Raw genomic sequence first — 26,978 nt, 5'->3', positions numbered from 1 at the left:
TGTTGTTTATGGTGATGAGACCAAAGTAATGGTAGCAAATTTTTGCTAAGTAATCTGAGGCAACAGAGCACAGCTCAGATGTCTTCAAATTGTTAAAGACTGAAAGTGAATCCTTGGTAAAGCTCAAGATGTATCAGCTTCATTTTGGAAATGCATAGCTGTGTTTGCCAAGCGCAGCACTCATGCACAGAGCTTGATGTTGTTACCAAGTTTTCCAAAGCACCTGGCCTCACAGGCATGTGGAGGTCTTGAGAATTACTGCATCTGTACAGACTGAGTTGCATTTAGAAAGCCATCACTTTCACTTGCTGAAATTAACACGATTCACTCCTTTGTGATGACCAATTTGTGTTAACGGTAGGATAGATTCATTCCTTTTAATTTCCAATTTGCAGCTGAATTAACTCATATTCCAAATTTATAATGTATCTATTCTACAAGTATTATAGAATAGAATCATAGAATGGTTTCAGTTGGAAGGTATCTTTAAGATCACCTAGTTCCAGCCCCCTGCTATAGGCGGGGATACCCCCCTCTAGCAGGTTGCTCACAGCCCCATCCAGCCTGGCCTTCAATGCTTCCAGGGAGGGAGCATCCACAGCCTCACTGGGCAACCTGTTCCAATGTCTCTTCATCATCACAGTAAAAAATTTCTCCCTGGTATCTAGTCTAAATCTGCCCTCTTTCAGATTAAGCCATTTCCCCGTGTCCTGTCGCTGCCTGCCCTTACATAGAGTCTCTCCCCAGCTTTTATGTAGGCCCCTTCAGGTACTGGAAGGCCACTGTAAGGTCCCTGCAGAGCCTTCTCTAGGCTGAAGAGCCCCAGTTCTCTCAGACAGTTCTAATAGGAGAGTTACTTGATAACATGAGTTCCTTTTCTCATCTGTCAATGCAGATGTAACTTCTTAGCTGCTCTGTTGGAGATATATGCCAGTGCTTGGGAAGGAAATGTACAAGCAGTTTAAGTAACCCATTATAGCTGTACTTGCTTACCACCCAAATGAAAGCTGTTTGGTTTAAGGTTGAAAATGTGTTCTTCTGAGGATTGTAAAGGTGGTAGTCAATTTGCTATATATAATGTGCATTCAACCTTTTAGAGAAACAAAATATCCAGATGGCTTAAAGTATGGATTTGAATTTAAATTCCAGCTAGCATAAGTCAAAGTGTTCTGCTTTTATTTCCTCTTTAGAAAGCCTTTACAGATACTATCATGCCATGTAGTGGTAATTTATTCCTGCAAGTATAGAGTGCTGTAGCTGTTTATTTGTTTTATGTTGGGTTGAACTTTGGTCCAATTGCGAAGGTTTCCCTTTTGTAATCTCTCACCTTTTGTTCATGATTTTCCACAGAGGATGCTCCAGAGTCTCCCTCTGGCCCCAGCTCCCCAAAAGTTGCTCTGCTTCCACCTGTGCTGAAGAAAGTTCCCTCTGAAAAAGAAAAGGATGGTCAGAGCAGCCCCACGGTCAGATCATTTTCTCAAGAAGGTAGGAGTGGTGGTATAACTGTTGGTCCAGCATGATTTTCATCTGCTAGGAATCAAGTTGTCATTGTTTCCTCCTGGAAGGGAAAAGGATTATTCATATTGAGGAAAAAAGAGGAGAGTGTGTCTGGTCATGTCTTTCCACCCCTTCTTCACCTATGGGTTGATGCTCTATACATTTGATTTGCTTCATCAAACCAAGTGAAAGATTAATTTCTTGTTACTGATGATCTAGCTGAACAATTAAGGGATGTTTGTGCTATGTATGTTATGTTTTAGTTTGGTCTGATTCAAGATGTCGAGTGGTATTGTCACAGATAACAATGTGAAATGCAGCTCTGTTGGTCAGTAAAGTCCCTGGGGAGCAGCCCTTACTCCTCGTTGCAGCTGGCCTTTTGCTCTGTGTGTATTAATGCATGTACTGGGCTCACCTCACACTTGGGAGATATGTTGTGGTGTGTCAGGGCAATGCTTGGTACTTCTAACCCACAATAATAGACCACTGGCATCTCTTTGCTGCTTTTCATGATTTTCTGGATTTCTGCTTGTGCGGATGCCCTGGCTCTCAGAGGAGAGTATGAGACATAGAGAAATAGTCACAAAACTATTGTTCATCATGGTGTTAGCTGGAACACAGACATGATTGAAATCTGAGGGTGAGACCTCCATCCTTTTGGACTCTCCTGGAGAAAGATAATGAATCACATTTCCATCTCAAGGTGATTCCCATCGTATCCAGACTGGAAAAATCACATAAGCTGTGAGACAAAGGGGTGACCCTTCAAACTCTGCCAGGACTTCCCTGCGGGATGGGATGGGGCAGATGAGTCAGGGCAGATATGTCACACTGGGTTGTGAAAAAGGAGCAGTTGTGCGGCCCACAGAGTTCAGTTATCCACTGATGGGAGGAGCCTGGTTTTAATCCTGCCTTTAGTCCCATCGTAGTCTGCACTGAGACAGGTGAACTGAGCCAGGCTCACTTAACTGGTGCCATCATGCTGAGAATGGTTGCGATCACAGGCTCTCGCGACACTTGACTAACATTGTGTTTCTGGTTCCTTACATGGCCGCTATGCTTTGCATTGAGGTGTTTGGAAAACACTGAATTCTGTCTCTTTTGATTTTTATTCTTTGTCAAGTTAACTTCTCTCTCTGTTACTGTTCTACTTTTGCTCATTCCTCCTTCCTTGCATTCTGCTTCCTTTCAGACTAGCATGCTAATTTATTTCTGCAACTGGTAAATCACTGCAAATCCACCTAATTTCATAAACAAAATTACAGCTACCGCCAAAGAAAGCTGCAAATTGCACGATACTTCATTATAAAGTCGCTTTATGTGAATGAGTTTAACTGTGCTGCATGGGGCAATCCCCAAATGCACTTTGCACAGACTATCTGTAAGGTCAGGCTGCAGTTACCAACATACACAAATATCCAGACTAGATTTAAGAGAGCATCTGGTGTATCGATTGCTGCTCTTTGAGTGATTAATTAGATGGGATGACAAATTGAAATTATTTATGCTACTTAATACTTTCTGTATATGGGCCTCTGTACGCTATGGGGTATAAACAGATCCGTTTCCCTGCTAGAGCGAACAGGAGAAGGTCAAAAAAGAGCTGCAGACCATGACTGTGCCAAGTCACCCGGAGGAGAGGGAGCCGCTTCGAGGCAGTGCTCTGCCAGTGCAGAAGAGGAAGGCAATGTGCTTGGGCTGAGGAAGGCTCAGCCAGCTCCTGGTTAGCAGTTTCCAATTTCATTTTTCATCTGAATGGTGCTCGACAGCTGGCACTAACAATCACTAAGAGCTGTGGTAGCAAAGAAGCCTTGAAAGGGTGCTGCTCTGCCAGTGTACTGTGAGAAGGGTGAAAGTCCCATGAGACATTCATCATCTTCCTGCACTGCTGGGCAGCCTGATCTACTGGGTGACAACCCTGCCCACAGCAGGGGCTGGAACTGAGTGGGATTTAAGGTCCCTTCCAACCACCCCGAGCCAGTCTGTGATTCTACGATGCGTGCACTGAAGTATTTCAAAATACATTTCAACCTGAGTATTGTTAGTGCCAGCTTCAGTGCTGTCACAACCATTTGAGAATGGGGAAAATCAGCATATTTTGATACAGCACGTTGTTCTCAGCCAGAAGAAACAAAAACAAAAATAAAACCCACAAGGAACCAAACCCAACAATGTGCTGAACCTCTTGAAAAGCACCTTGGACTTACAGTGAGCTCATTCAGCAAACTATAAGAATGGCTGGTTGAACTACATGTTTTTAAAATGTAAAAGCTCCTGTTCCCAAATGGTTTGTGTTTCCATGCTTCTCTATAACCTCATAACCAGCTTGTTTAAACAGTGATTCCAAATTACTTTTTTTTTCTGCAGCCTTTTAGTGACATGTTTGAGTACCTTATGCATTTGCATTTACTCATAGCTCTTCTACTTACAGGACATCGTGTATTCCTTCTGTGTATTTCCCATCATTCATTCTATCCTGCTGAGGAAACAGAAAGAACCTTCCCATCTGCCCCTCTCTTTCCTCAGCCCGGATTTTCTGATCACATTGTGGAATCAAACTTAGCCCACTCAGATTTGGAACCTCTTTTCACCATCACAACCAAATTATTTTAGTTAATTCTGAAGTAGCTCTCCAATAAAGTAAGTTTCAAAAGCCAAGATGCTGCTGCAGATCTCTGCAAGTCGCTTCAGTATCATTTATTTACTTCTCAGAAAGGGTGGTCAGGCACTGGAATGGACTGCCCAGGGAGGTGGTGGAGTCACCAACCCTGGGGGTGTTCAAGGAACTACTGGATGTTGTGCTGAGAGACATGGTTTAGTGGGAGCTATTGTTAATAGGTGAATGGTTGGACTGGATGATCTTCTAGGTCTTTTCCAACCTTGGTGATTCTATAATTCTATGATTTCCTGAGGGCTTTACCTGAGATCCACTGCAGTCTGCTTGCAGTTTATGGACTTATGTGCCCAATGTATTTTCAGGCATTTTGGGGGCAAACTGCCCATATCTTTTTATTAGGCCATAAATGCAAACAGCTGCTGCAGCATGTGTTCTGGGTTTTATTTGAAGAGCGAATGGAAGCTCAAACAACAGCCATGCAATTACTCACAGGTACAATTATCAAGAATGATTCAGAGCCACAGGGCGCACCTGTTTCTTTGAAAAGCAGTGGTGTTTGGGAAGGTGGAAATACCAAACTTGTTATTTTATTTCATATGTTATTTTACTTTTTTTTTTTTTTTAGTAGAATTTGGGTATATTAAATTTGTCGAGTTAAATAGCTTGAAAAGAATTTTCTCAAAATCCTTTTCTCTCCCAGCTTACAAAGCAGGGATAAGAAAGCAATGATTGTGTAATTGCTAGCTCTTATTTCATCACATGTTTTGGCTAGCACGCGTGAGGAAAAAGGTATATGGAGTTGGGAGGACTGGTTGGGTCAGAAATGCACCATGTATGCTAGGTGTGGGTCTATCCCATAGGGTGAGTGCTGGATGTGTCCCCTCTGCTCTCACCATGGCCTCCATGGCTTTTTCTAACTGTAACGTCTGTCTGTGTCACACTGAGGTGTACAGAGTTTCATACTTCAGGTTTGACTGCTCATCAGCCAGCACTGGGGAGGAGTTCACTCCATATTTTTCCTTCTCTCCATGTCTCTTACCTTCTTTTGGGTCAAATTTGTGGTTCAAGTGGATAATGTGGGAGTGGGAGCAGGCGCCCTATGCAGGAATGACTTCTTTCCTCTCCTTTCTGCAACCATTACTAAGACCTATTTCTATATTTTGTACAGCTGCCAAAAGAAGCCCCGGGCACCAGTCCCATGAGTTCCAGGAGCTGAAGCAGCGGTCCTTAAGTAAAGACGGCCATCAGGGAAGCAAGTCCAGTGACTCTGGTGAAGAGGCAGATAAAGATTTTATTTTTGTTTAGCCATCGGTCCAAGTGCTTTGTAGTGCGAGAGCTTTGATAACAGTCAGGGTACAGCAACCAGCAGCCCTTCCAGCCGGCTGCTCTACCACCACAGGTACATCCCCACCTAGTGAAGCTGATCTTCCAAACACCATTCCAGCTACAATCAGTTGGTGTTGATTTGGTCCTTAATTTCTGTTCTGTCTCACTCAGACATTCCTTCCAATGCCTTTGCTAAAGCCAGCAATCCTTTCATGTATTCTACTTGAATTTCCTCCGAAGCAGCTACAAAGAATGCCCTGCGTTAGGGTGTTGGGAAAGCAAAGCAAGTTAACTGGACACCGTCTTACGCTCGTACACTGTACAGCAGGTAATGTGTTGTACTGCTGAATGTAAATGTGTCAAACCTGCACGTGACTTACCTATAAATATATTCTTGCGGTATGCAATTGCACATTGTAATTATATTAAGAGCACACTAATAAAATAATTTGTATAGATTATATATATTAAATGCTTGGGTATGGTTTTTACATTCTCCCATAGGGAGCTTCTTTCTTCCTGTTCTTGTACTGTACATAAAGCTCCAGCGCTTACATTTGTGTACTGTCGAAAAGCACAACGGAGAAGGATCTGAATGACATATAATCTTGTTATGCTTCCACGTTCATGTATTAATGTATATAGTCGGTTGGAATGAGGGCAATGGAAATTTTATGAATATTGGTGTTTTCTAGATACCTTCTTCGGTTCTGTCCGCATATTCGCTTCCTTTCAATGTGTAATTCGACAAGAACAATAGTTGGACATCTGTAAAGACATTTCTGCTTTTGGGGAAGGGGCGCAGTTTTCACAGGTATCCACTTACATTACAGGCTGAAGGGGTTTTATTCATATGTATATTTGTAACAATAAAAAAAATGATTTTACAACTGAAATTGAGCTCCTCATTTTTATAGCACTGGTTTTGGTCTGCTCATCAGCCTCTCAGACCGCCTGCCCCATGCTGAAGGCAGAGCCCTGGCAACCCCCAGCTCACTCACCTGGCTGGAAGGCAAGGCCTGGAAGGAGCCTGACAACAGCACCAGCCAGATTTGGACCTTCTCTATTCCCTCTTAGGCAAAGAGCAGGAAGAAGCTCTCTCAGATGGGGCTGCCATGGTCTCTCCTGCACCACAGGGTGGTTTTCATGCCTTGCCATAGAATATTGCTTGTGCAATACACAGCTGGGGAAGGATTGTGGCTGTGTGAACTCAAACAGCCCTACACCGTGCCATTAGGACCGTTTTCCCCTCCCTGCTTAAGCAGTCTGAAGTCTGGATGATGGTTCTGAGTGTTTTGCAGTATTCCCTGATGAGCAGTAACAACAGTAAATATCGGCTTCTTACCATGAAAAAAGCAATCATGTTACATTCCCCCCCTCTCCCAGCAGCAGCTGAGCCAGGTTGAGATGATCAAGGATTAGCTCAGCCCATCCACCATGGCCTTGTGCTGCGCTGCACTGGAACTTGCCATCATTTCTTCTCCTACAGAGTGGTGCTGCAGTGGCACAGGCTGCCCAGTGAGGTGGTGGGGTCACCGTCCCTGGAGGTGTTCAAGGAATGTGTGGATGTGGCACTGAGGGACATGGGCAGTGGGGCACAATGGGGGTGGGTTGGTGGTTGGACTGGATGATCCTAGAGGTCTTTTCCAGCCTTAATGATTCTGTTCTATTGGGAGGCTTTTGCTTTGGGAAATCTCTTCTTAGGTTCTCTTCCCTGAGCTCAGGGACCTGGAAATCTCATGGGGAGGGCTGTCTCCCAAACTTCCTATCTGGCAGTGAAGAAACAATGGCTGTCCCTCACATAATAACCACTCTCCATAGTGGGAAGCTGTCAGTGTGGTGATGCCTCCCAGCTAAGGGAGCTGCACAGAGAAGACTGAGGGGAAAAAAGGATAGTTGGGGTGGGAATATTCATGGCAGCACCCAGCATGATACATCAACATGGGATCTGCAGACAAAGGTGGGATGGGAGGTGGCACACCAGTGCTGGAAGCTGGGGTTTGTGATCTGCCCTAATGAGCAGCTTGTACCCAGCTGAGGATGTGGCTGGAAGAGATAAGTGCCTGCTTCTTTTCTTCATGAGACAGCGTTATCTCTGCACTGATTTCCGCGCAAGAAAGGGTAGGGGGGAGGATTCACTGACTCTGTTATTTCAGCTTTGTCTTGCCTTCAGCCTGTCTTTCTTCTGCTCCTCCACATTCCCCCTCACTGTGGTGCTCACAGACCCCTTGCTGGCTGTGGGGCTCAGTGCCCACCCTGCTCCCCCCACAGCTCTTTGGCACTGTCCCCTCCCAGTTCCCGGAATTTGCCTATATTTGCTAAAATGTTGGGATCGATGTTTGTGTTCTTCGGGAGCGTCGTGAATCACGAAGGAAACGGTTCTACTGGGAAATAGCATGTATGCTATTTTAAACCTGTTTCATACAGCCAGGTTCACACGGAAAACAAAAAGGGGCATTTCTTATTCTCTGCTGTGTAATTGCCGTAATCTGAAAATAAACCAATAAAAGAAACATCTGAACTAATGGTCTGCCATCAGCAAGGCTTAATGGAAAACATCATCCTGTCAAGTATGATTAGATTAAAGCCATTTTCAAAGAAAAATATATAGTAATAATGGAATAGTGACGTGTTTTTCAAAATACGAAACCTTCAAACTCTACAATGCAATGAACAGAAAGAATTCAATTGCCTTCTTTTTTTCTTTCCATTTTCTGCTTTCCAAAACAAGGGTTTGAGATCTCCTACCTCACGCATTCCCTCACAGTACAAAGCCTTGTCTGAGCACATCAGGGACATTCCCCACTTCTTAAAATACCACCTTCCTTTAACCCCTATTTAACCCCATATGGCAGAGCTATGCCTGTGTTGGCCATGAGCTGCACATGTGGAAGGCGCGTTCCTCGTGCTACTCATCTGATACTCATAGAGATGGATCCAGAGTTCAATGAGCTCCCCAAGCTCGCTATACCTCACACAGTGCCCTGTCAAACCAGTATATATAGCTCGCTTTGACCACCAGCTTTTTTTAATTCATGTTTTGTTGAGTAACTTAAGGTATCTGGAGGAGCCTAAACCCATGTTTACTACACAAAATTTCATCTTTTATGGAGTTTAATCAATACTGCTTTGTTAAATAGATAATACCATGAACCATTTCTGTGCGGTCTGTATTGAAAAGGACCCAATGACGTTTCAGAAGGACATTTGAGTACTTGCTCATGCTATTAAGGAACCAAAATGTATGTTCCCCATACTTAGTTGTCATCTAAGCCCATTGCAGTGTTCTCCCAGTGTCTATGGTGTTTGTTGGGGGCAGGTTTTGGGGGGAGCAAAAGCATAGCCAATGCATGTGGAGCAGGAGATCTTGACCTCTGATTTTTTTCCCCTTTGTATCCTACAGACATCCTGGTGTCTTTCCAGCAGAGGTGAAGATTAGCTGCACTGTCATCAAGTCCAGTTCCTGTCTCCACACAGGACTACCCAAAATTCAAACCCTATGTCTGAGAGCAGTGTCCAAATGCTCCTTGAACTCCAGCACTGGTGGCTGTGCCCACTGCCCTGGACATCCCATTCCATGCTCACCACCCTCTGGTGAAGGATGTAAGGTGGTCTCAGTGTCTCTGTGCTCTCTAAGATTGGATTGTGCAGCCCCGACCTGATCTCAGCAAAATGCAACTTCTAGTTGATTTGTATGCTGTTTGTTTCTGTGTTTTCAGATCAAATAGAAGTCTCTGGACACACTCTTGAGGCCTCAGTGTCCTTCTTGTTGAAAGGTGCCCAAGCATGCATAGCAGCCCCAGGTGGGCCCATGGTATGAACACCACCCTTGCTGTTGCACTCAGACCCCTAGCACCACCATTCTTTTTGCTTTGCACTGTGGGTGAAACTGTAGTTCTCCGTTCCAGCATGAAACCCTCTCTGTAGTTGGCGTGGAGGAGCGGGAGAGTCACAAATGTTACCAAACTTTTTTCCCTCTAAACATCACTCCTGAATTTTCAAGCCTGTCCCAAGCACTGCCCCCCTCCTTGGGCAGCCCCTCCTGCCAACACCCACGCATTGACGCTGTGCTGCGGCAGCAGGGGGGAAGTGAGAAGGGGCCACACGCGGGTCCTCAGCCTCCCCCCGCTCCCCACGGGGCCGCCCCCGGGGCGGGGCCGCCGTTTTCAAAGCCGCGGCTGCGGGCGGGCGGGCGGCAGTGCGTGCGCGGCTTTTGCGCGGCTTTTGCGCGGCTTTTGCGCGGGCCGTGCCGCCAGCTGCAGGACCATGGAGAGCGGCGCGGTGCTGCGCCTGGACGCGGCCGCATTCCTGGGCGCCTGGCGCCGCTTCGATGCCGACGGCAAGTAGGGGGAAGAGTGGAGGGCACGGGGGGAGCGCTGCCTGGTGGGGGCACCTAAGGGTGGGTTCTCGCATGAGTGGGGTCCTGCCGGTGTTTCGGGGCTTCCTTCTTTTTCCCCGTCGTTCCCAAACGTTGAGTTTGCCTTTCCCATTCCTTCTCTTGAGTTCCCACCGCCCCATGGAAAAGTACCAAATGGCAATGAGGGGATTCGAGTTATGGGCTGCCAGAGTAGGCAGATGGGCTGCTGCAGCCCCTGTGCTCAGCCCATAATGCCTGTCCTTGATGTCCCGCTTGCCTTTAGACAACGGCTACATCGAAGGGAAGGAGCTTGACAACTTTTTCCATCATCTCCTGGAGAAACTGAGGCCAGACGTAAGTACCTCTGTGCACAGAGTCCTGCTTAAAAGGTTGTTATGCTGGAAATATTTGTATTTATTGCTTCCCTATCAGTGCCTAATGGCAGAGCTCTTAGCAACCAGGTGCATGAGGCAGGTGTGGCAACAAGTGTGTTAGCACCAGCTGCTCGAACATTTGGTGCCGGTCCGACATCTGCTGTTGCTGTAAGGTCATTAATTTGAAATAAGGCTTGGGAGAATATTTCTGTGTTGCTGAAAGTGGCCCTATACTAGTTCATGGTGTTGCTCATAAGGTTCAACACTTGGCTCTTGAGTTTCTTGTTTTCTCCCCTGGTTTTCACTCTGTGGCCCACAGCCAGATGGTGAGAGGAAAGGAAGAAGCATCTTCCATAGGGAAAGAAAGGGTGTGCCAAAAAAAAAAAGACAGTACCTTAGAGCAGTTTTTGTAGCCTTGTTGCTATCAGCATGAACTTGTTATACTGAGCTAGGTGTTGGTGCTACCAGCTAAATACCTCTAAGAAGAATGCCACGAAATTCCAAAATAAGCCACACTCAGATAACTCCAGCCCAAACCAGCACATTCAAACCTTGTGCCTTGCTCTCATCTTCTGTCTGAGTTTGGCCTTGAACGGTAAAAGCTTAACACAAAAGGAGTGAAGAAACAACCAGCCCTTGGGGACTGGCAGCACCAGAGCAGCCTGCTCCCTGAATGTGAGATAACCTGCAGTGCTGGGCAGAGCAAAATTCCCCATCCTCTTTGTACGGTGTGTTTGTGCAACAGTGCAGGTGGGCTTTTCACCCCGCACAGCAGGATAATAACATTGGCGACGCAAGCAGGGAGCTGGCACTGAGCACTGCTGACTTCAGTGCTCCCTTTGACACTTTTTTCTTCTCTGTGTTCCTGACATGTCTGTACAACAATGTGTGCTGGTGGGACTTCCAGATGTGTCTCAAGGATTAATTAGTGGCTACGTCTGAAGTGCTCAATGAGTGATAAATAATGCTATCAGCTCTGGAAGTTGTCTCTGCTTGAATAGCAAATGGTCTCATAATTACATTTTTCCAGCCTGCTCTCCCTAAGCTGTTATTTCAGTTAATGACCACTGTACTCCTTCAGCTCTGTTTTTCTTTCCAGCAGCTCTGCAGCATCCCCAGCTGACACTGAATGCCAGGGCATGGGTTGGGAGCAGCTGGGAAAACAAAGCACAGCAGGGCCACTGCAAACTGGGAGTCAGATTTCATAGGGATGGAAACATGGAAATCCATCCAGAGAGGGACGCTGAGGCAATGCCTCCATAGGGAAACAGTAGGGGAAGGGAAAACGTTGAGGTAGACCTGAGTTGTGCCAACGCTTTTCAACTTTATAATAAACAGACCCAGATCCCAGGTGCTGCTTTCTGGCTCTCCTCCCTCAGCAAGGGGCAGTTCTAAGAGAAAGCATTTGTCTTCCAAGGGTGCATTGCATTTACAGAAGGCTTCAGTGAAATACAGTGGATTTATAACACTGGTGGGCTGCGGTTGGTGTCACTTCTCCATCAGATGGAGAGGCTTCTGTGAAGAAGTGAGCTGACAGTATGAAGTATATGGGTCAGCATCAGGGCAATTCAGCCCAACACCACACAACATTCTGAGCAGCTGCCATCCTACATCTTCAGTGATTGTCTCTGTCGTAACTTCTCTCTGACCACTGTGCTCCTACTTGCTTATAAACTTCTTTCTTCTACATTACGAACCCCTTTCCATCTGTAAACCTGTTACACTGCAGTGAAAACTGAGCTTTCTTTCGACATGGAATTTGTTTTCTTGGTGCTCTATCTATATTCTGATGATAATTAGACAAGAGGAGGTTTCTAGATGAAAGGCTGTATATTCTGGATTGGTCTTTCACTGAAAATTTTTACAAAATCAGTGATATCTGTGCAGATACAAAAGGAATTGTACATTACCATTGCACTTGAAGCTTTCTTTCACAGAAAGACATTTCACTTAGTTTAAATTCAAGCAAAATTAGGTGGAGGTTTGGGAACAGCAGCCATTCAGACAGAAGTAATTTGCCCTCACCCAACTGTATGTGTGTTAGAGGCCATGTGTGAAAACCTTTGAAGTGCAAATGTGTTCGGGTAAGACAGGTATTAGTTTCCCTGCAATCCCCCTTCCCTCAGACTACCTGGGTGGTTATGGCTGGAGGGACTGAAGTTAATCTCCAGGAGCTCAGCTGAAAAGCTATAAAGGATTTGCCTTTGATTTCTGCTTCCAAGGAAGATGAGCTGCCTCTCTCTTGCATTTCAGCCTCACGCAGTGTATTGTCTGTCTAGATTATGTCTTTAGCTTAGCATTCAGACAGGATGTGGTCAGGATGCAACAGGTAGGTGCTCAAATAAAGTTCAGTCACCAAAGTGTTGGCCAAAGCAGGCTGCCACTGTGCTGTACCACCCAGCCAAGAGAGCCAGTGCTGCAGGCCAGGTTCCTGGCTACAGTGGCCTTAGTTCAACACTGATGTCTTTTGTGTGAAAGAAGTATTTCCTACATATGTACTGGTGGGAGCTAAAACAAAATAAATGAGTTAAAAAGCAAGCAATGATGGCATAGGGGCTCATCTACTGTAGCGTACAGGACTGTAGTAAACCCATACTAAAGCACATGGCCAAATCCTTCAGCAGCAGCTCTGCAGCTCAGTGGGCAGGGCTGGCCCAGGAGACTCTGGGAAGGCTCATGTCTGTGCAGGCACAGTGGCCCCATGGGCAGCATAGATGGAGGGAAAGCATTCCTAGGGATACATAAATAGTGGGGCAAGAGTACAGCAGTGTGTAAGGAATAGGTTAACGAAGAAGGCAGATTACAGCTGGGTTTCCAAGAATGACCAAGAAATCATAACCAACCATGACCAAGAAATTAAATGCTGCACAGATTAAAAAACAAACAAACATGTTATTTCCTTTATTACAATGGGGATTAAAATCCAAATTACCTTTGTGATGCAAAGTATTTCTAACAGGTTTCCACAAAAGCAAAGATGAATACTGGACTTGGAAAGGAGAAAGCAGAAAATTCATTTGTTACGGCAGTTTGAATTACAGAAGCTTTTCCCTGCAAAACCCTGTGGAAAAGCATCCATAGCAAGAAATTCACTGCTTGACTCTGAGATACCTATGAACAAAGTCACAGCACCTCCAGAAACTCATGGAAGTGCATGCAGCAGGGAAAATCGGGAGCTACAACTTGCATCCTGTGAAGAGCCTCCCCACAAATGCCATAGCATTTGCTTGGATCTTTACAGAATCATTTTATCTAGATGCTAAAAAGTCTGCAAGATCTTAGTCCAAGCAGTGAGCACTTCTGAAGGAGGGAGAGAGGCTTAAAACTTAGCTGCTGCTTGTGTGCCATTGTGTGGTCCAGGAAAAGGTTTGTGCTCAATGACAGTCCAGCTGCTTCTCAGTACAGAGTGGTGTGCTCATGACTGGATTCTTTCCTTATACCCTTATACAGAGTGGTGTGCTCATGACTGGATTCTTTCCTTATACCCTTATAATCCATAGAGGACTGGATAAATGGAGTGTGAGCCTGAGGCATGTGCAACCAGGCTGTGTTTGGCTTAGGTTTTCCTGCATGCCTCAACATTTAGTTGGAGAGAGAGATAATAGTTACAGGTGGAAGGAAGGAAGGAAGGAAGGAAGGAAGAAGAAGGAAGGAAGAAAGGAAGGAGGAAGGAAGAAGGAGGAAGGAAGAGAAGAAGAAGGAAGGAAGGAAGGAAGGAAGGAAGGAAGGAAGGAAGGAAGGAAGAAGGGGGAAGAAGGAAGGAAGGAAAGGAAGGGAGGAAAGAAGGAAGGGAGGACAGAAGAGAAGAAGGAGGGAGGCAAGGGAGGCAAGGAAGGAAGGAAGAAAGAAAGAAGAAGGAAGGAAGGGAGGAAGGGAGGAAGGAAGAAGAAGGAAGGAGAAGGAAAGGAAGGAAGGAAGGAAGGAAGGAAGGAAGGAAGGAAGAAGGAAGGAAAGGGAAGGAAGGAAGAGGAAGAAGGAAGAAGGGAAAGATAATTTTGTCTTGAGTGTGTATCTTGGGAAAGCCTGTTTGTGCATCATCTTTTACAACTCTTTCATTCTTTGAAAGTAAAATTTCTTAGCAGTTGTCACTAGCTTTTGTGTTTCATATGTGATATGTTTATGTTTATGTAAGCATTAGCCCTTGGCTGTAGGATGCTGTTTTCCTGGTGGTTATCTGAGGCAGACTTCCACTGGGCACTCTCCTACTGCCCTCAGCATTCTTATATGTGCTATTTTCCCTATGGCAGGACACCATCACAGAAGAAGAAGTTCAGAGATGAAGGAGCAGTTCATGTCTACCTATGATGTCACCACAGATGGCCGCTTGCAAATCCAAGAGGTATCTTTCCCCAACGCAGATGTTGTTTGTTTTTATTTTTTACAGATAGAAGGAGGATGGGACTAGAGCAGACTTGGCAGATATGGGAGATAGAGTCTAAGGTGGGAGGAGGTGTAGTCATGGAGTACTACATCCACCAGATTTCTTGGTCTGGGCTTCATTCCATAGCAACTACATGCCAAGCCAGTATTTCCATAGTGTCTGCAGCCATTGAGCTTCCCTTCCCTCCCTTCCCTTCCCTTCCCTTCCCCCTTCCCTTCCCTTTCCCTTCCTTCCCTTCCCGTCCCTTCCCTTCCCTTCCCGTCCCGTCCCGTCCCGTCCCTTCCCTTCCCCAGTTTGTTTCAGTTTGCAGACACAATTCTGGGGTTGGTATGTGTGTTTTTCAGCTTGCAAGTATGATCTTGCCAGATGATGAAAACTTCCTGCTACTTTTCCGACGGGAGACTCCCTTGGACAACAGTGTGGAGTTCATGCGGGTCTGTATTTCTGCCTTCCTCATTGCCTTGCACATGAATTACCCCAAACCTTTTCTGTAGCACCTACTCCGTACCACTGATAAATCCTGCCCTGATAAATCTGAAGCTGTGCACCCAGCAGAGTGAAGACCAGGAGGGCTGACCAGCCACCATTTAAGCACAGTCCTGAGCTGATGCTGATGAGTTAGCCTGGGCTGTGAAGGCATACAGACACATCCCTGCCCTATTCAAGGACACTGAGAAACTTACCTTTGGCAGGATAGGTACAGAGACAGATGTAAAATATAAACTCCTTTTTTCTCTGCAAGCTGCTTCAGATGAAAGTTTTGGCTTTTCTAAAACTGATTGCAGTTCTTAGTTCACATCCAAGCTCAGGGCTTCTGCAGATCAATGGCCAGCTGCATACTGGCCTGCACTCAGGGCAGTAACCACTTTGAGAAGTTGCATGTACAAATTAGGTAAGAAATGTGGCCAGTTTCTCAGTCTTTTCTTCCTTTTATAGAATGCATGTCTGCATTAAATATGTGACTGCAGCATGTCACACATACAGCATCCAAATGAGAGTAATTGCCATTGTGTGGAAAGTTTATTTTATTTTGTCCACAATAAATGAAATGCTGGATAACACAACAGCTAGCTGCTCATTAGGGAAGTTCTGATCCACATCTTTACAATCTGTCTCCTGTGTGAGTGATTAATGGCAACATTTACAGACATATCAATCTATCCCCATCCAGATCTGGCGCAGTTACGATGCTGATAGCAGTGGATTTATTTCAGCTGGAGAGCTCAAAGTAAGTTGTTCTAACCCGTGTCTTTCAGTTTGATCTACAGCTCACAGATGTCAACAGGAGCCTATCCGTCGCCTTTAACAATTAGCTGCCTTTTTGTTTGATGACAAATGGCACTTCGAGCTCATTCACAGCCAGTTTTAGGGGCTGGGCACTCTCCAGCTTTCTGGCATAGCTGCAGGGACCACAGTGGGTGGAAGGAAGCTCTGCCATCCCATCCACTGCCCCCTTGCCCTGCCTATTTTGATCTGAGATGTCAGTTAGCAAACACTGTGGGACTCTTGTGTATTTTGTGGCTGAACTATTCCATTACAGCAGATTCCAGTACGTTCACTTGGGGACAATTTGATTATTTTCTGATTTATTTGCAAAAATATGTTCCAGTATGAACTTTAGGTGAAATTGAAGGCCTGGGTGCTAATTGGTTCACGTGACTGCTGAATTTGGGTCTATTTTCATGCTGTTTCTTTTTGAATTTCTCTAAAGCATAACATTTGACTCTTTCCTGGCTGCAGGATTTCCTGCGAGATCTTTTCTTGCAGCATAACAAGGTGGTTACTGAAGTAAAGCTGGAAGAGTACACTGATACAATGGTAAGCAAAGAGATCAATAATATTGTTTAGGTTATAGTGCTGCCTAAAAACCACCCTCAGGGTCTCAGTATTTGATGCCATAGAGGCTCTCTCAAAAGGTGCTTCTTTTCCAAGATTTCCCTATGGGAAACTAGACAGCACACAGCTGCTGCTTTGCACCGTGCTGGACATCAGCTGTGAACAGAGTTTCAGCTTTGAGTCAAAGTGCTCATTATGAGAAAGCAGCCTGACTTTGGGCCACAGCAAACTGAGCCCTAAACCTATTTGAATCAATAAGTGAGGTGCATTCTTCTTCATCTTCAGCCAGGACTCCATCCAACTGCCTCCCCTGTTTCCTCCTAGCAAATCCTTTTGGTCCTCAGAGATGCTGGCGTCTTTCACTTCTCTGCAAAATCCAGAGAGCCCTGCTGGCTCTCTGCTGCTTCCCTGAAGGGCTGGGAATCTCAAGACTCACAGGCTTCAATTCTTCCCCTGCCCTCTCACAATGGAGCTTTTATCCTGCAATCATCAGCAACATAATATTTGGCATAAGTTTAGCATCAGTCACCTCATTTTTGGAACGACTTATTATATCTAACTATCTGAAAACAAGAAAGAAGAAAAGAAAAAAGGCCCATTTCTGATGCTGTTATCAAGGCTATCATTTCAGTTCCACCAGAAGACATCTATTGTTGCAATTTTCTAAATGATTTTCAGATGGAACTGTCTTGCTTTTTGGCGCAAAATCTATGTATGTTTTCACCTATGGTACAGCTTGGTATACAAGCAAATGAGGAGCTGCCCATGTATTTTGCAGTACCATAGCTATGCTTGCATGCAAGCATCTGTGACTAAAAATGTGACTCCTTACAGCAAAGTGAGAAACTTTACCTAATGGTGTACCAAAGCATGTGCATCTTTTCATGTTTATAGGACAGTTAAGGGAGAGGAAAGCAGTCTACAGAAGTTATTTTCCATCTGGAAGAGCTTGAAAACAATAAAAACCCAGAAGCTGCAGCCAGAACAAAATCTTTCCAGCAGTGTTTGCAGGTAGCAAATAGCTTTTAAGTTGCCCCATTGAGATTCCCTTAGCCAGCGGCTCATCTCTGACCTGGTGCTGCTGAGGAACAGGCAGTCTGAAGCTTGTAGATATTACGCACCTCATTTCATCCAACTTTTTCCCTTTCCAGTAATTTCTCAAAAAGGATCTATGATTTCTACCACCTCAGTGCAGCAAGATAGCAATGTGGCTGGGAAGAAATGTGGTGTGGTAATGCAGCACAGGGCTGACAGCCAGGAGGTCTGGTTTCTATTCTCCTGGTTTTTACTGATTGGCTTTGTTTGTGTCTTTGAAGAGGTAGTTTAGTCTCTATGCTGCAGAACGAGTTTTGTTCTGGAAAACAGAATGACTCCTATGTCTGGGGTAATCTGTGGACTAAAATTCTTTGGTAGAAAGTCAAGATCAGGGATGCTTACAAACACACCTGATCCCAAGTAGGATGTGATCCCAAGTAGTACAGTAGGATGTGAAATCATAACTTAAGGTGTTGTGATATCCTGTACTGAAATGCAGGATATGAGTTCTGGGCATCACGGCGAAGAGCTCCCACATGGACAGCACATGTATAGAAGTGGATGCACTCCGTAGATCGCAGTAGTGCGAAACTACAGAGAAGGAAGAAAAAATGCACTCTTATGTTTTATCAGTGCATTAAAAGGGGGGAAAATGAAAACAAACAAACAAAAAAGATTAAAAAAAAGAAGAAAAAGTGACTTTAGCTACTCAGATCAAAGGTGTAATGCCAAGGTTCAGAGCAATGAGAGAGCCCTGCTTTCTCTCCCTGCTTTCTGTGTGGAGCAGGGAAGTCCTGGTGGGACTCTGCCACTATCCCAGCTGCCTGGGAAAACAGGGTGAATGCAACCATCAGATACTTTGACACAAAGCAGGGGCTTTATATTTAATTCCTGAGACTTTTGCAGACTTTCAATTGCATCTTTAGTAATCAGCAGCACTGATTCCTTTACTGCAGAATGCAAATTGTTCTATTTCTTTCCCTTATATCTTTGCTTCCACCCTTTTTTAGAGCACAAGTTCTACTGGACGCAGACCTGTTTCTACTGTGCTCATCTACAGGGTCTCTGATAGTGGCCCAGCCATTCTGCTCAGGGCTTTTACATGCCTCTGTAATAACATTTGGTCAAAAGAAGCTGTGTCCCAAGGAGCTGTAATCCCATCTGTCTCCACAGGCATTTACAGATCTCTGTCCTCTTCTTTGTGCACTCCACAGCTGGCTGCATACTGGTAGATACTGGTACACCAAGTGGACCCTAGAGGTTTTTGGAGACAGGGATAAAGGGGAAAAGACTGAAACTATAATCTTAAAGAAGATAGCCCAGGCATGAAAGAATAAAATCTTAGAATTCCTTGCTGGATATTTGCAGCTTTAGCTTGTGGGAGGTAAATGGACAGGGTATGTCAACCATTTCCAGTTTGCTTATGCTGTTATGAATGATTATACAGTATATAAAATAAATGAATCAATGAATAAATAACAACTGAGAAAGCTGGAAAGAGAGATACAGCATTCCTTTTGGAAGCATTGCTCCTTTGTGTTCCTTTGAAGAGCCAGAAACACCAAAAATGCCTCAAAGAAGTACCCTCCTTTCTCTGATCTGGGTCAAACATAGCACAGCAAATACCTGAAGAGATGTGACATGCACACACTCTGTCATACATATTTATAGTTTTATATCATCCTAGATTTATATTTTACATATAGTTACATATTCCTATGTATAAATACATCTCTCAACTCCTCATTTTCAGCTGTTTCAAGTGAGACAGAGGAGAAAACAGAGATAATCTTTCTGCTCTGCTTCACCATTACTTGAGGCTCTTTCCCACTTTTAACGAGCTTATATTGGTTGTTGCAGAAAGGAATATTGTTTTATTGAGTTGCTTAGAAGCCATTTGTACTCAGACTATTCTATTGCCTAATGACCTTGACATCCTTTCTTCAGAGAACACATATAGACTGGGGATGGATGAGTGATAAACACTTGGAAAGAAATGAGGTAGGGAATGTGTTGGAACTGCACAATCCCCATGAGATTGTTAAATTTAAGTGGTGCCAGGGTAAGTTTAGTTTGGATATCAGGAAAGACTTATTTACAGAAAGGGTGGTTAAACACTGGAGTAGGCTCCCCAGGGATGTTGTCAAGTCACCATCCCTGGATGTGTTTAAAAACCATTTGGATGTGGTGCTCAGGGACATGATGTAGGGGAAGGTTGTTGGAGTTAGGGTTGCATGGTTAGGTTGAGGTTGGAATTTATGATCTTGAAGGTTTCATAGTTTCATAGTTTCGTGCGGGTTGGAAGGGACCTTAGAGATCATCTTTCCAGGTCTTTTCCAACCTGAGCAATTCTATGATTCTAACTGTAGCAGCTTCTAAGTCACTGGGAAAAGATGAGAGAGAAGAACATTTGAGTGCTCAAGACTCTTGATGAGGGAATTAAAACAGGAGTTCTGTGCTGTGGAAGCCCCTTTACAAGATTTGAGTTAGATTTTGTGCCTGTATATGCATATATGCTTGTATTAGTAGTCATTAAGGGTGTATTAATATTTATTTACATTCATGCCTGCATGAGCAGATAGTGATGTGATGTTCTGAATCCTTGAAAATAGTATGTGCATTTGTCTTCTTCTAGAAGAGACAAACCACAGACTTCCAGACTGAGAGCTGTGAGCATGGAGCAGGTGCTTGGAGGCAGAAACAGATCTTTATATTGCTTTTAGCCTCTCTGAGCAATGAGAAGCTGTCCCAGAGGTACTGTACTGTGGGAGACAAGCGGGGCATAGTTGAAAGCTGGGCGCAGTTTTTCACAGCATGATGAGAATGTGCTCCCTTCTTAAAGCAACACAAAATGGAGAAATGAAAAGTTGTTCCATTACTGCTTCATCACAGAAAAAAAAGTGAATGGAAGGATTACGGTAGCATTAACAACCTTCCCCATGATCCTGGGGAAGTTTACTGCCCATGAATATCCAGCTCATCCTTGCATTCGCCAGGATTTTGTCACAAGTGACAGCTTCTGTACATGTGTATGCACATAGTTGTGTACTTAAGCAGAGCACTGTAAATGCCTAAGACTAAAACAGATGTCACCATAATTTCTGATGAAGGTTAGTATTGATCTCTTGTCTTCTGCAGTAACAAAATTCTCACTCAGCTCTTGCATCTTGGCATGTATAATCACCTTGTTCACAGAACCACTGATGGTTCGTAGTTTCTCAGATAGCAGCGTGCTACTTCTGGCTTGTAATCCCAATGTCTGCAAGCTACCTGCAGGGAAAGCTCAATTCTGAGGCAAACTTCAGCAAATTATGTTGTATATAGCACTGTAGCTGTCACTCATAGGGCATAAGTACATTCTTTTTGCACTGGTAATATCGGACTGGGCGAAATAAACTTCTTTAATTTGAGAATTATTGTATTTAGCAAAATGTATAAGATAAAAACCATAAAGTAGAATACACACTGAATTTCAGGGGAAACAGTAATGTAAGTGTGGTGAATATCAGTCCAGTAAACATTGGTCACTAAATACAGCCTTTGATGGAAATTAGTGTATAGATATGGCTGAGGATTAATCTTTTCTCCAGAGAAGTCAATAGAGCAGTCTTCCCAGCTGTAACACTGTCACTGTTTAACTGCTTATCAGCAGAATTTCTGGGTATGGAGCTGCATATCTTGAGCAGTCACTGACTTCACACACGAACTGCTTCTGGCTAGGTGAGGGCTCTTGGTCTTCTCAGGATGAAGGGAAACAGGCTTATTTCTCTCCGAAGGTGGTCTGTATCCATAGGAATTAATTGTGCTCTGCCTTTGTTTTATATTGGGTGGAATAGGGGAGGTTTAAATTGGATGTAATGAAGGCGTTTTTTACAGTAAGGCTGGTGAGGGTTTGAGGGTCTCCATCCCTGGAGACACTCAAGGTCAGGCTGGACAGGGCTCTGAGAAACATGATGTAGCTGTAGGTGTCCGTGTTCATTGCAGGAGAGTTGGCATCAGCCATCAGCACTCCTAACCCCAGCCACTGCCATGAGAGCCAACCTCTCTGAGAGCTTTCTTGTGGCCCTGGATCACTGTGATTCCTCTCACTGCTGAAAGGCTGCCTTATTGTGCGTAGTAAGACAGCTCCTACACAGCTCATTATTGCCACGGAGGGAAGTCTGGCCCCATGTCACTTCTAGACTTAATCCCAGTTGTTCTGTCGTCTCCAGTTTTGCACAGCACATGCTGTGACATAAGCCAGCAGAAGCAGAAAATTGCATTTCAGCTCAAACTTCACTTCTAAAGAACAGAACTCATGTCACTGTTTATATACCTTCAGTACCTGCTGTACTCCTCAGCTATATTAGTCATAGCTGACATCATATAGGTGGTCCAGACATACATGTTGTGAGGGCAGCTGGGCAGGCAGGAAACAACTCCGTATTCCCTCCAGGGATGACACACTTCATTACACATCAGAGAAGGAACAGGAAAGCATTTGGAAGCAGGCCCTAGTAGTTCTGCTGATCACAAACCTATTTCTTTTGCTTATTTACTTCTCTCTTTATCCCTGTCACAGAAAATAATTCCAATTCATAATTTTACAGGGCTCTTGAAAGCATGAGTGTGTTTGTCATATCTTGGTGTCTCAGTGGCCTTCTTTACAACACCTGATTGAGAAAGCAGAGATATTTCCTTCGCTGAATTCAAAGCCAATTGCAGTTTTGAGTTTGCACTTAAAATGTACCTTGTAACAACTCTTGTTTTGCAAAACCAGCTCTCAGTTATGCTCTGTCTGCCTCAGAGTATGCGCATTAAATTCAGACAAACAGAACTAACACTTCCTTGGTGTGCTGCCATTAAAATGTCAGTGAATTAATTTGTGCAAACACTTTAAAATATTGGGTAGCTTGACAGTAAGACAAATGCATCATTTTATGAAGCATACTGCTGGATGCAACAAAGCTTTTAATAAAATTGTCTGCTGTTTAAACATGCCAGACCTTATCCTTAACCACACTGAGATGTTCCATATCAGCCTGGCAGCGTAAATATACCTTCCAAGAGTGTAAACTGAAAATCCATCAAGTTAAATCTATCAAGATGGTGTGTGAAGGCAAAAGATTAAATTAGAAACAATCTCGTAACAATTTCAAATATCTTCTTCTCCCATTATTTGTGCCTCATCATATGGGGTGGGTACCCTCTGTCATTCCTCGATTACTTATGCACACAAATAACAGATCAGATCAAGCAATTGTGTGCTTGAAATCTGAAAGCTTAATTAACATGCATTTCCCCAGGCTTTTCTATCCCAAGATTGCCAGTAGTGTGTATGCATGAGCTACAGTTGTCCAAATAATAGGATTAGGTCTATCTTATTAGCTGTGGTACCTGAACTAATTCAGAGAACAGTATTCCATCTTTGCCACATGTTTTCCACCTTTCATGTGGAATCCAAGATGCAAGAATTAACCCAGAATAGTTCTTCCTGCAGGACTTTCTTTTTTCTCTGTTGATTGGGATGAGAAATCAAAAAATCACAAAGGTTTGAATTTGTTTCTTCCAAGATACCTCTGTCGGGAAAAACAAAAACAACAAATAAAAACCCCAGAATTTGAAAATGTAAAGATTTTCTCTTGGTCTTTCAATGGAAGAGCTGAGTGAGAGATGTCAGAGAGGGGAGCTGATATAAGTAGAGGTAGTAAACCACTGAAAGTACAATGTTAAGCTCAAAGATAGAGCAAAATTGACTGTGGATGTTTCTTTTCATTAAGTGTTCCACTGAAGAATGTATTATCTTTACATTTAAATTCATTTTGATGAGATCTGCGCTGCTGCTGGAAAATAGTGAGGGGTTCAGAAATGGATAAAGTTGAAAATCACTAGGTCAGAAAATTGATAACGAGGCAGAAAGGCTTTCACAACTAAACAATCACCTCTAATCTAGCCTGCTTTGTTAACAGTTCACAATGCTCTTCAGCCTCTCACAGGTACTTGAGACATTTGAGACATTTAAACCAAGAAAATACATAGTACCCATTACTATCCTACCCATACAGAAGATACAGGGCAGTGGGGCACTTGGGCGTCCCAAGTAAAAAATATATAGCTACACTAGGGTGCTTATTTACCCTTTTTTCCTTTTTTTTTTTTTTTTTTTTTTTTTTTTTATGATAAAGGGGATAAGATCTGTTTCATTGGAAAAGAAACTGCATTCTATCGCCTGCAGAATAACTTTTTTATCAGTAAAGAACTGAAAGTTTAGCCTTTTTTTCTCTGATGGCTGTGGGGAGCCATCATTGCAAGGACATTTCTCCCCTTAGTGGCACAGTGTGAGCAGCTCCTAACCCTGCCTTCAGTCTTGTCCTGTTGTGGCCAACATCTGTATTGATTTCAGGGCATTATTTTTCCAGTGATCTCAGTACGGGACTTCTGTCATCCATATAAGCTTCTCAGTGCCAGAAAGCCAACACAGAGAGGATATTGCTGTATACCTGCCTACCAGGTCACAGGGCACAGCAAAATGTCTGCCAGCCTTTTATATATATATATCTTCTCACCTGCCTGTCTATTTCATAGCAACCCTATTTTCCTGACTTTTAGATGAAAATCTTTGACAAAAACAAGGATGGACGTCTGGACCTGAATGACCTGGCAAGGTAGGCTTCAATGACATTGATGCAGTTTTTCAGCTTTTAATGACACATCCAGGCAAAGTGATGACTTTCAGCAATAATATATCTCTGGAGACATGCATTTGTATCCTAAATAAAATCAGGCTCCCTGAATCAGGCTACCTGAATCCCCTGAATAAAATCAGGCATCCTGATTCTCTAATGCATGGTTACCATTGTGATATGGTTGAAGAGCCAAGGCGGCACTGCCAATGTGCTTGGCCACGTTGGCAGGAGAGAACTGGGAGACACAGCAGGAAGATGCTTATAGATGAAAATGGTAGTTTAGTCTCTGTCCCTTTTTTGTCCTTGACAGCTGAAGCTTTTTGTTTGGCACCATATACAGCTAGAGACCATGCCTGTATATGTAATGTATGCACATTCAGGTGGGACTTTAATTGCATGGGTACAACTTTCTTACAGTACCAGTCTGGGGGATGAGAGGCAGAGGCACTGCCCTCAGCTCTCAAGCCAGCATTATTTCATCCTTTCCTTTTCCAGCCAACAATGATTCATGAAGAAAACACTGACTGATTACTATTTCCTGTAATGCAGCACAACACCCTTTACAAACTGGGATAGTTCAGAGCATGATGCATGTAGATGACAGAGTGTCAAGATCTTAATTTAAATCTCTCTCTTCAGGATTCTGGCCCTCCAGGAAAATTTCCTTCTTCAATTTAAAATGGATGTAAGTATTTCTTGATGCCTTCCTCCCATTCCCCTCAGATAAGATAACATACACTAAAACCTGAATCTATTTTTTCCTTTCTCATTCACTCACTCTCCCTGCATGCAGGCTTGCAGCACAGAGGAAAGGAGGAGAGATTTCGAGAAGATCTTTGCACACTACGATGTTGTGAGTCCCAGTGACATACCTTTGTGGTCTCTACATGACACAGATTAAATATATGCCAGTGCCAGAGCCCATGGGTCAGTAGTGCCCATGTGAAGGTGGGAATAGAGGTGGGCAGTGCTCAGGGACCTTATGGCAAAGGATACATTTTCACTTTTTCCACTGCCATGGCCAGTACTTCTGCATCAGCAATATCTCTGTATAGGAGACACATGGGCTGTAGAGAGGATGGTGCTATAGCTGTAGTTCTTCAGAAGTCTGAGACCCATATCGTCACCCCTTTCAGTGCTTAACAAAGAGTTATTCTAAATCTCGCCCAGGATGGACAGAACTGCCCAAGTATTGGTTAGAAAACAGCAATCTGTGCCACTTCTGTCATTCCCACAGTGGAGTGGTATGGTGACCAGCAAGCCTCACGGAACAGTGGGAGACATCGCTGCCACTTAAGGGGAAGAGATGGTCTAGGAAAAAGGAAAAGATTGTAGTGCTATTGGGCTTAGTGAATAGGTGGATCTACTGACTAGCAAATACTGCTGTGTCTTCTGTGACTTTTGATGTTTCTTCCATCTGTCAGAGTAAAACGGGAGCGCTTGAAGGCCCAGAAGTGGACGGGTTTGTCAAAGACATGATGGAACTGGTCAAGGTATCTGCATGTCTTTTAATTTTTATTAATACCCTTTATGTCCAAGAGGAAAGTCCTCATTCTGATAAAGATATGGAAGCAGAGCAAGAGTGGGAACATAGAGTCTAATTTAATGTCAATCACAGACAGAAACGAATGTCATTGCCTCAGCATATACAGCATAGAGCAATTCACCACATCACAGAAATTCTATCTGACAAATTAATACAACCTGACTCAGCAGCTGTATTTAAGTCCATTCTATTTCATGCTCTGAGCTGGGCAGATGTTATAGCATCACAAACATTTAGTCACCACTTGGTCTACCCACTCACATACATTTTTTCCCTGAATGTTTTAATATTTAGGCTAAAATAGCTGAAAGGTGTTGAATAAGCTGGAAAAGAGTATTTCCCTCTCAGCAGTGTTTTCTCTTTCCCCTGCAGCCCAGCATCAGTGGGGTGGACCTGGACAAATTCCGTCAGATTCTGCTCAACCACTGCGATGTGAACAGGGATGGAAAAATTCAAAAGTCAGAACTGGCCTTGTGTCTTGGGCTTAAAATGAACCCGTAGCTGTTGGTGGTGCTTGTGGCTGTGTTTCCCATGTGAGGTTGCCTGCTGCTCCTGGTAGAAGTGTGCCCGTGCTGTGCAAGCAGGTGGGTGGTGGGCAGGGGGGCATTTGTGTGAAGGGGCAGACAGTCTTATCAATGTTTATAAATACCTTGGTATCTCCAGAAGCTGCCTGGTCACGGGCCTTGCACCCTTCTCTTGGTGGCCCTGCTGGAGAGGGAATGGGGTCTGATGCCTGCAGAGGTCCCTGCCTGCCTCAGTTATTCTGTGATTCTGTGGCTCTGTGATTCTGTGACAAGTGTTGATGGGTGTTCAATAGGTGCCACAGCCTGTGGGCCCCCTCCAGCACCATCTGTGCCCACAAGCACTCTATTTGCTCAGAATAAGGGCTGCTCACCTATTCCTACCCCCGTGAAACAGTGAAACAGTGCCCTGCCCATCTGCTAGAGTAGAGAAAAGCATCTCCCAGTGTTGATGCTCGTGGGCTACTGCTGCTCTGTGATTCTGATGGTTGCCTTATGTGTGAAGTCATTACTTTGGTGAGCACTGAGCTTTGTTTGTGCCATTGAAATGTTGGATGGGTGTATTTGTGCAGAAATAATAAAAGAAAAAAAAATGGCAGTTACAGCAAATCTGTAAGATTGGAGTTTATGTGTTGCTCGTGGAAAGCCATCTGCTGCAGACAGATAGACCATGTACGATAGCCATATTATATAAAAGCCATCAAATTGCAAGAGGCTTTATGATGCCTATCAGCTGTGGTTCTTAATTCTGACAGCAAACGAAACATACTAAGTTCTTTCCATGGGGAAACCACATGTAACATAAATTAATATTGCCTGGAGG

The 26,978-nt window shown here is 44.1% G+C and overlaps 2 protein-coding genes across 8 annotated transcripts in view; both read left to right on the top strand.

Moving 5' to 3' along the window:
* CARMIL1 (capping protein regulator and myosin 1 linker 1) overlaps positions 1-6,336 on the top strand; it is a 159,321-nt gene extending 152,985 nt beyond the window's left edge. For 5 of the 7 annotated variants that reach the window (XM_015855140.1, XM_015855139.2, XM_015855143.2 and 2 more), the window contains 3 exons: positions 1,351-1,485; positions 3,074-3,220; positions 5,283-6,336. In XM_015855140.1, coding sequence (XP_015710626.1) covers positions 1,351-1,485; positions 3,074-3,220; positions 5,283-5,419 — 419 coding nt within the window. In that variant the 3' untranslated portion in view covers positions 5,420-6,336. The remainder of the gene's footprint in view (positions 1-1,350; positions 1,486-3,073; positions 3,221-5,282) is intronic. The other 2 variants (XM_015855144.2, XM_015855145.2) reach the window with 1 other exon arrangement.
* A 3,286-nt stretch (positions 6,337-9,622) lies between these two features.
* Positions 9,623-26,759, top strand: SCGN (secretagogin, EF-hand calcium binding protein). The gene is given in 12 exon segments (XM_015855220.2): positions 9,623-9,779; positions 10,081-10,151; positions 14,419-14,443; positions 14,446-14,510; positions 14,897-14,986; positions 15,724-15,780; positions 16,293-16,370; positions 24,012-24,067; positions 24,728-24,773; positions 24,882-24,941; positions 25,513-25,581; positions 26,007-26,759. Coding segments are annotated over 12 exon segments (819 nt in total). The 5' UTR covers positions 9,623-9,706; the 3' UTR covers positions 26,136-26,759.
* Positions 26,760-26,978: the final 219 nt, after the last annotated feature.

The sequence above is a fragment of the Coturnix japonica genome, chromosome 2, assembly GCF_001577835.2.
Source record: "Coturnix japonica isolate 7356 chromosome 2, Coturnix japonica 2.1, whole genome shotgun sequence".
NCBI classification, from domain to species: Eukaryota; Metazoa; Chordata; class Aves; order Galliformes; family Phasianidae; genus Coturnix; species Coturnix japonica.
The sequence above is the reverse complement of the archived record's forward strand: the minus strand, read 5'-3'. Positions and strand labels throughout refer to the sequence as shown.